The 10,033-nt window shown below is 44.5% G+C and overlaps 1 protein-coding gene across 1 annotated transcript in view; it reads left to right on the top strand.

The window, feature by feature from the left end:
* T265_06438 (hypothetical protein) overlaps positions 1-7,934 on the top strand; it is a gene marked incomplete at both ends in the record, with an annotated part of 26,678 nt that extends 18,744 nt beyond the window's left edge. Inside the window, 2 exons of the mRNA XM_009171706.1 lie at positions 2,371-2,512; positions 7,750-7,934. Of these exons, the coding sequence (XP_009169970.1) occupies positions 2,371-2,512; positions 7,750-7,934 (327 nt within the window). The remainder of the gene's footprint in view (positions 1-2,370; positions 2,513-7,749) is intronic.
* Between the last annotated feature and the right edge of the window lie 2,099 nt (positions 7,935-10,033).

Here is a 10,033-nt window from a genome sequence, read left to right as displayed (position 1 = left end):
CGGGTACTTCCATTGAAGAATGTGTCCAGCACCAGAAGCTGCGTTGGTTGGGACATGTTTTACGCATGCCGAACCATCGTTTGCCGAAGAGAGTACTGTTTTCCATGCCCAATCCGGAGTGGCGTAAACAGAGAGGTGACCAACTCCTGACTTGGCAGAGGAGTATGAAGTAGATCATGAAACGCTTGGGTGCTGTCGGTGCTACTCGCCTTCCAGGATGTGGACCGCGTGATCCTCACTGTGCCTTGTTGGAGACACTACAAGATATGGCTGCCAACCGTTGTCAGTGGCGTTCTTGTTGTCAGTTTCTGTCCAGATTGCCTGAGTGAATGTCTGGAGGTGTAGGCACCTCGGAATGATTGTGTTAAGCTAGCACTAAGTCCCTCCCCCATCCACCTTTATTCTTTTCTTTACAATAAGGCTTTCAAATAAGTCATGGCTGTACGGCAGTGAAGCATTGGTGTTGAGCACTGATGTCATGCTGTCGTTGATGATGATGATGATGATTTCTGACAGAGTAACGCTTGTTTCGTATGGTGCGTACATCCTCACTTTTTCCTCTCTGCTGACTGCTCCTCGCATATGTTTACTAATTGAGTGGCCTTCGGTTACATCTAGTCAGTTGCACGTCGGTCACCTGAGTGGTGTGTTGACCCAGTGTGATCTGTGTTGAAACTGGAATGGTATTATTGAACATGGTTATTCGTTCCACCCTCCGCTCTTGATTCAGTATTGACATCCGGTACATCTTTCAGTCAATAACTAATATGATTTTGTTGTCAACTTTAGCTGAACTCGTACACCTAGAAACCCCCATCTCATCACACGGATCCGTAAACTATGGCTATCTTTCTAACCACAGTTTTTCATATACCTCTGAATTAAAACTTCTCGATGGCCGTGTGGGAAAATTAGTACCCTGTGTTTAAGTTGTCACCTAGACAGCATCCGGTCCTATTGTAGTCAGCCTTTTTGACTTTTTTCCGAATAAACGCACATATCAAATCGGTTTTCACGAGGGACTCAACTGAATCTCTCGTTTATGATATTCTACAACTGAATGTGCTGCTCAAAGGCCGCCTCATGATTCAGTTGGCACGATATTCGAGATATCGTAGTATATTCTCCTTAGAAAAATATCGAATATGAAAACTAAATTAATTTGCAAATGAGTGTATTTCTCGAAAACGGTCCAATTTGGGTTCAAGTAGAACATCAGGTTGATGGAAACTCGGGGACTGCGCCTACCTGATGAGGTCCAAGAAGGGCGAAGCCGGTCGTTGGCTGTCGAAGAGTTTTCAGCAACCTTGTGAGTGGTTTCCTTCATGAAAATGAACGTAAGAGTTTTCTGGGAAATCAGTGTACATCTGACCCTTCAGTTTACATGCCTAAAGACTAAAGACCACAATGTACGAGAAGCCAATCGACACTGGAGCAGTTTTGAACTACTCATCTGCCCATCCGAAGTCGGTGTTCGCCAGTATTACCTCATCAATGTTTAGGGGTGTAAGGGCCCTGTGCGCAGAAGAAGCTGATCGGACAGCTGCCCAAATTGAGGTAAAGAACAAACTTCGGGGTAGTGGATATCCAGCTAGTTTGATTAGGCGTCAATTGCGAAGGGTGTTGGTACCGGTAGCGAAACCCAACAGGGAATGGATCGGGGCAGCTGTTATTCCATATAAACCAGGGACGTCGGAGGTAATTCGAAGAATTCTAAACACGGCTAATATAAGAGTAGCTTTCCAGAGGGGGAACACTTTGCGCTCTGCACTGGTAAACAGAACCAGGGACTGTGTCTACAAAATTAAGTGTAATGACTGCACCAAGGTCTATATAGGACAGACGGCCAGGGAACTACACATCAGAGTCGGAGAGCATAGTAGAAAAATAAACAGGCCGCCGAGAAACGCAGATGAATATCAAGCGTTAATGAAAGACTCGGCGATTGCGGAACACGCACTCGACACGGGACACAAAATAGATTTAGAAAATGTTGAGGTTTTGAGGCGAGGACTACGGTCCACTGATCGCTGAGGCGGTAGAAATCACCAAGCATCCCAGCGTTAACAGAATGGAAGGCGTGGAACTGGCTAGCGTGTGGAGAACGGTCTTGGGTCACTCCAGCTGACCCATGCAGGTGTGCTTTTGTGTCAAAAGCGAAACGTTGCCCAAATAAAAACTACCGATTGTTTACCAAGCTCTTCTGAAACCTTGTGAGTAGTTTCCTTTATGAAAACGGACATATCTTTTGAGTAGCATGAATGATATGCCTATCACTGCTCCCTTTTTGACTATCCTCGGTTGCTACAACCGGCTTATTGCTTTTCCTTGAGGCATGTACCCTCTGATCCCAATTCTCCATCGCTTCAGATATCGGGCCTTTCTCGACCTCGAGGCTATCCGGACTCATCTCACTATACTCTGCCGCACGGGTTTTCAGAGGCCGAATTGGTTGATTTAGATTTGAACCACGACATCCCAAGCCCAAGTACGATGAAATCTCCTCTTGTCGGTGAGTTTTTCTCACTGATTTGATTGTTCCCCTTGCTCAATATTGCTTCCAAAAAGCCAGTCCCAAGGCTCAGTGGAATGTATTCATATTGCCCTCACTTATCACGTTTCTTTTTATGGGGCTGTCGTTTGCTGAGCCCCTCTGATGCTGGTGTGTTCTTTGGGAAGTGAATGTTGTATTTCTCTCCCTCGAATGGCCTCATTCTTTGTGGAATATTCAGTTGCCTGATCGTTTTACAGGTTGTGAGATGTTCCCACTGTCCGCCATCGCTGTCACCTACACAGTCCAATGCAGTTAATCTTGTAGTTATGGTCAGCTCCGGTCACTTAGGTTTTCACTAGGAACAGCGAAATACACACCGATTTTTATAGGAGAAGGGTGTATTTCGATTTAACAAGAAGGCAGTTATCGAGAGTGAAGAAAAAACTGTGAATTCTCTGGACAGCTCTGAATCCTAGAAGTTTCACGGGATTCCATTTTCTCGAGATTGTACAACGATTGGGTTGTGCATAATGCAAGATCCAAATGAGTACTCCTAACGACTTTCATGTTTTGTTTTGGGTTTTTGTAGTGGAGCAGCCACTTCGGAATCTCTAACTACTTTCCTTTTGAGCCGGAGGAAGCCATTAGTAAATTATTTATTGTTGAATGACCTTGGTCTCATTGAATTCGTCTCTTCTTGGACTTGTACCCCCCTCCCAGTTCCCGAGCTCTTTCGGGTTAGCCAATAACATTTGCTGATTCACTGACTGAGTTATGCTCGCCAACCAGTTTATTCTCCAATGAGTTCAAGCAGAACACAAGGCTAGCGAAAACTCGGGGATTGTGGGTACCTAATTAACCTCTAGAAGAACAGCACCCGTCATAGGCTGTCACAGGGCCTTCAGGAACCTTGCGAGTAGTGTTCCGTCAAGAAAACATTGTGTGACATCCCAAGTATCATACCAACTGAAACATAGAGCTGCTTTTGTGCAGCATGTCAGTTGGAGAGGAATATGATAAACGAGAGATCCAGCTGGGCTTCAGTTGAGTTTCAGGTTAAAATAGGGTTGGCATGCAAATAACTATATTTCGCGAGTTTCCTCCAATATAGGTTCGAGTTGGCGGGAAATCGCGGAATAAACCCACCTAATGAGCCTTAATAATGGTGAAACCGGTCGTGGTCTGCGGAAGAGCTTTTAGAAACATGACGGACTGTGTTCGCCCGTGTACAGTACTGTTGTTGGTTGAATTGTTTTTTCCCCATACATAAATTTAGCTAACCAAAAGTCGCAGGGAGTGTTTACATGCATAGATCTTCGACGTTCGTTTGTTCTTTCTGTCAGCCAAAAGCCTTTTACCAGAAGCACCTTGGCTACAGCTGCTAATATGTCGTTCACCGAAGGTAGGGAAGGCAGAGGAAGTAACCCCTCGTCGGGAGCCTTGATTAGGTCTACTGTCTTGGTGAAGTGAGTTTCGGATGAGGCAAGATTTCAGAACCCAATGAACTATTTAATTGGATCGTGCTGGCAGTCTGCCGTGTATTGTTAGTTTACTTGCTTCCGAAGTTATCATCTAGGATGATAGGAGTTGAGTAGCTGAATTTGTTGACGAGGGACTTTAATGTTTTAAACCAACTGGTACAGTGATCTCTTTGCACACGGCTAGACCAGAGGAGATTTGCGTAATAGTACGTCATCCGTCATTTGCATTACTAGCTTGAGCTTAACTGCTTCGTCTAGAAACCTGTCCACCCACTGTGACTTTCTACCAGACCCTGGGAGTGCTACGTAGGTAACAATGGTCAAGCGATATGAGCTTCATTTCCCCTACTCACAGAAACGTCCTTGTTTCCTATAACAGAACTGGGCGCACTGAAGCGCTATAGACCGTCTTTTACGGTGGCTTGAAATTCGAAGGTTGTATTTCACGCCTGAAATGCGCCAAATACTAATTACACCAGATTACACGAAAGTTTGGGCGGAGAGACACTCATCTGAACAGAGACCGCTCTCCTCTTGGATGGGTCTGTAACACATCAACATCGTGCCAACGGATACAGCCAAAGGTTGTATTCGTTGGCACGATGTTGATGCGTGATTGCTTGCGATCTGTAACACATCAACATCGTGCCAACGGATACAGCCAAAGGTTGTATTCGTTGGCACGATGTTGATGCGTGATTGCGAGGCAGACAAAACAAAATGTGAATAGTAGGTACAGGTGTGGAATGGCTTGGAGGAGTAGTTAAACGGAAGGATAGCCGTTACAGGTCACAGTAGCGTTTCCTTTTAGTGACAAATTTGGTGTGAATATTCACCAAGAAGGGACTACTCCAGGGAGAGACGAAAAAGAGACCACGATTCGTTGTTCGCTCTCTTCAGAGACTCACTTTATTCTTACAGTGAGTATTTGTTACTGTGTGCCATATTCTGGGTATTCTCACTACTGCGTTTACAGACGCCACCTGGCATGAAGTTGTCGAAAGTATGTTCCCGAAAATATCTCGCCTAATATTGCTTCACTGTAGTCGATGTTTGTTGCTACTTTTGCGAGTGCTGCATTTGCTCCCCTGCACTTGAACACCTCCAGTGGTTGCAACAGATTATGAATGTGTTGTTTTTTTAGGCGTGTTGTTCTGCTCGCATTTCGTGATGATGTGCCTTGGGACTGGTAGCATTTCTTTCCGACGTTTCGTCTAATGCGAACGCTGATATCGCATCCGCTGGGGAATTGCCTCTTTTAGAGGATCACTATAGGTGGATAGATCCACTAGTGTACATAAGAACCGTGAGAATGTTCGTCAGTTTTCATTGAATTATTCACAACATACGTTAAAAAAGCTCAAATAGGCCTCCGGTAAGCATAACAGTTACTGATTGAAACGACTTGCTTTTCTGTAAAAAAAGGAGGCTTGGGAACGGCATGCGTACAGGCGCCCTACAATCTAGGTGTGCCTTGGCTTCAAGAGTGTTCGATTGTGTCGACCGGTTCGTTTTTGCAGGACGCCTGTGCAACAGGGTATGCCCAAAAGTGAGTATGATTCGCTGTGTATTCACATACCTATGGGCGCGTGAGTGTGTAGGGAGCTCTTCAGAAGTTTTCCTACAAGAAACACGAGGATTTGGAGCGCTATAAGTACCTTGAAAATTGCATTAACTCTGACGGTAGTGTGACAGACGAAGTGTTTCCACGAATCTCGAAGGTCAGTGGTGCTTTTACCAATTTGACCTAATTGCGACGTCAAAAATGCATTTCGTTGGGTCTCAAAGGACGCGGATATCAGACTACAATGCGAGGTGTACAGTTTCGGCGCTTGATCAGTTTGCTTGGTGGATGTATGGCATGTTCACCGTCGCCTCAGAACAAAAGCTGAAATCGGCAGAAACCAACGAATTCGGAATGATTTGATCAGGAAACGAGTCTTTGACGTTGCAAAAGTTAGGTCACTCAAAGAATGCATCCAGCGCCGCAAGCTAAGGCGGTCGAGACGTGTTAAGCTTGTTGAGGAAAGTGTTGTTTTCCCACGGAGTGGCGTAATCCCGGAGTTGGGTGGAATATGACACGCCAGAAGGGAATGGAAAGTTTTGCTTCTGTTCGCCTTCTAGTACGGGACCCACTATATTCTCTGTTTGTTGGAGACGCTGAAATACATATCGGCTAACTGACGTTAGTACGGTTGACGCTTTCAGTTTCGATCCAGATTGTTTGTCCGAGTGTTGGGTGGGTGCACGTCTCCGAGTCCCATTTTTCCTTCTATTGTAAGGCTTTATTCAAATAGATTGATATCATCAACCGATGCACCGGTGTTCTCAGGTTTTGCTTTCATATATGCTTATGATTAAGTCCTTGACAAATGTCGTTCATTATTGACGAGGAGGGGTGAGAGGGTTCTGGACATAATTGCCTCTAAGTGGGTTGAAGAAGGAGTCAACGCAACCAGAATCATGGGGAACCGTGTTTGATTCTCACGACTGCTCACAGGTGCTGGTGTGTTCAAGCGAGATAATATCTGTGAACGATTTAAGCTATGGTGGATAGACGGATCTCTGAATGATTCTCGAATTTAGATCTAGCACATTTTTCAAAGACATGAACAACGGTAGGTATCTGCCGTTCCTCCGGTACAGCATTCGGTCCCCCGGTGATCCCACTGAGCTTATCGAACTGTGAACAAGTCCTTCTCCTCCATCTTCAAACAAGCGGAATTAGTGACACAGTCAGGACCGAATGCTCTAGTCCCTCAAAATTGAAATTTCGTCTCATCAGTTTATGAAAACTTTCATACGCGTTGGTCAAAGAGGATTACATACAATAGTATCATGAAAAAAGACGACCGCCACGCCTTGCAAAAAAGATTATGATCTATGGCTCTAACAGCTGCATCGATCGATCGAGGACTTTATGTGCACATAAGTTAGGCTACTTTTTTTCTGGTAAGAGTCAAGAAACAACTTTGTGAATATCTCTCTGGGTTCAACTTCAGTGCTCTTTGTGAAAAAGTGAAGATTGGATTTGTTTTCAGCTTGATTATGGCGGTTGTACTGCATCACTGGCTTTCGGAACTGTGTTCGCTAGCTTAATGGAACAATCCCCTTTCCGTCCAACTTTTGAACTGGCTACTACCACTGCAAATGAATTGGTACATAACATGGAAGGCAACTTTTGGGACAAATGCTGTGCTCCAGACCATTTATTTTGATGAACCCATCTCCGTATTACTAACCGCGCAAACGGGAAAGTAAATAGTTGGGTCGAGCACAAAGTAGTCTCAGGTAGCTGGTATTTCCGATTTCACCTTTACGCATTGTAACTTACGGAACTGTTCCAACACTACACGGCTAAGTTAAGTGCTGTCTAAGGAACCTCTCTTAAATCAATGATTACCTGGGGAAACTCGTCGATATGCAATCTAACTTGGAATCCAATACTACTTTAGTGTGTGAGCCTTGTAGAGGGTGTGTCTACTGATATGTCCCATGGATGAACTCTGTTCCACTTTATCACGCACACTGTCATCTCGGTTTGATTTCAGTTGCTACTTTTCGTTTGCTTACTCATTGTTTGTCGGTAGTGTGATCTAGATGCAGCATTTTTCGTTGCGCTACCATCCGTTTGTGCCCGTGTACTTTGGAACTTGCCTAGTGCGTTGTGGTTTTCTTGCTTGAGACACTGCATTTGATCAGTAGTCACTGTTTTTCGGTCGCTTCCTGTCGCAAGTAAAAATGTCATCCAGTTACTTCTCTTTTTTTCTTCAGACAGCAAATTGTTTTGGTCCTGTCTAACTGAAACCGACGAAATGACATCCTCCCGTGGAATGGAAACGACAGGCTTCCCTGCAGGTACATTTTGTGAAATGGTGATATACTTTCATCGGTTTATCACCCATTGGTTCTGTTCTCACTGGAGGAGCTTACACAACTTACGCAGGCTTTCCACATAACAGGTTTCGGATTTGGACCGAGCACTGAATCAAGAAGCCTTTCCACGTTACATACTAGCTGATTTCCTTAGCTATATTTTTATCCAGCACCACCGTCTGAAACCATCTCAGTGGTTGATTATTGTTTGATAGGGTTTTTGATCACAACAAGTTGCTGAAAACCTCAATTTTGTAGTGGGTATTGCCTGCCCTACAAACTGACGGATCCCACTTTATGGATCCTTTCGTTATTTGAGTGCCTGGGATCTCAGAAGTGCAACGCACACTGTGGGCGAGGCAAGCGTGTGGTGTCCTCGAAATTGTGGTGCTTCGGAATTTGCTACGTACTGTCACTTAGTTTCGCGTCTTGGGTGCTGGATGTAATCCTTGAGTGGTGGCTAGGGGAAATCATTCCAAAGCTCTTTTCGTTGGATACAATAAGCATCTTTCTCAGTAGGTGAGAAGCGTGTGATCTGGCTAAACAGTTAATCATTTCCACGAACATTTTTGATCGTATATCGCGAACAACCCTTTGAAACCTTTTCATCGCACACTTGATGTGATGTCCACTGGAAAACTTAGTTTTCGGTTGGCGAATACATACGTTTGTCTGCCACAATGTAAACGTTCCGCTACCTCGCACTCCCTATTTACAGTTTGCACTTTCCCCTTTTGTGCACCAATTTTCATTTGCGACAAACAGCGACAGTTTCCATTTAGTTAGCGTGCTTGGGATAGTCAATTTTCGATGTTTATCTCACGCGCAAGGAAAGCCGGTTTTACTTAGTGGGCATTTTCCGTATATGACATTTAGCATCGCAAGGACAGTTGGTTGTGCGTCTTTTACGTGTCTAACAAAAATTCAGGAGTTTTTTGGAATGGGAATTCTTTGCACTTTGTGCCAGATTTAAGTGCATTAGTGTCGTGACTTATTTGTTTATAGCTTCCCATGACGCATGAAGTTTATGTCTATCTTCTCAAAGTCATTTGTGGTAAAATCGCACACATGAGCTTGCCGTATGCCGTTGTGATTGTCAGCTTTACAACGGTTTTCCTCCCGTGACACTTTGTCAGGAAGGGTATGAGTTCTTGTGACCTATGGGTAAGCCGTTTGGTCAGATTTCACACCGTACCTGTGTTTTGTTCTCCGAATGGGGTACATCTGCTCCCTTTCTGGTCTTGGTAAAATGACAAGCTGTGTGATAAGATGTTATTCATTGTATTTGAGGTACAGCAGTGCACAAACCCTCTTTTTCATTAGGCCTCTGCCTGCTATGAGGAACAAGCTTTGTGATCTTGGTTATTGCGATTTAGGTTCGCTTACTGTCTCACGAAGCTGTGAGCTAGAAAGATTCGACCGTACAGGCTCATTCGCCACCGTTGGGCGTTGGTTGGGCCGTCTCACCATTCCACTTATCTCACTTCTATCAGCCATACATCCGCCAACGCTTGAACCGGCTGAACTCGAGCTGTATTGACCCAGGCAGAGCTGTAGGAAACAGGCGAACAGTATTCATGACGTTTACCCTGCTTGAATCATGGGTTTGCCCGAAGCTAGCATTCTGCTGATTATCCACTAGGTTTAGACAGTCCCAACTGACTTTCGTTCGTATCAGTCATCACCTGAAACGTGATTTTTACTGCAATTTATGGAATAACTACGGTCCTGGATTGCATTCATTAAGCGCCATGATGGTCTCTTAGCCCCAAGAATAAAGTTACCTCACTATAATAGCAGAATGTGTTCAAACTCGTTTTCATGACACTCCAATTCACACCTCTGAGAAATATTCATTGAGAACAAACCAAATTACACTATGGATCGAAGATCTGAAGAATTCGGCTTCAAAACCGTCTGATCTACTGAGCGACAGATGGTCTCGTTTGGAGAGATAATCAGTGTTGAAACAAATGCTATCAAATGATTTATGCATGGATAGCTATGCATCTCTACAGTCTGTGAGCACACAGTTGATTGTCAAGTCGTTGAGCTTCGGGTTTTTATAGAGGTTCTGCCCTAGCTAACCTAATTGCCTTTGTCGCCTCGTATTCGCTGACGTATGACTTCGATAAACGGTTGTGATATTGGCACTCCGACTACTTGGGATCCTCACTATGCG

The sequence above is a fragment of the Opisthorchis viverrini genome (assembly GCF_000715545.1).
Source record: "Opisthorchis viverrini unplaced genomic scaffold opera_v5_137, whole genome shotgun sequence".
NCBI classification, from domain to species: Eukaryota; Metazoa; Platyhelminthes; class Trematoda; order Opisthorchiida; family Opisthorchiidae; genus Opisthorchis; species Opisthorchis viverrini.
The sequence above is the reverse complement of the archived record's forward strand: the minus strand, read 5'-3'. Positions and strand labels throughout refer to the sequence as shown.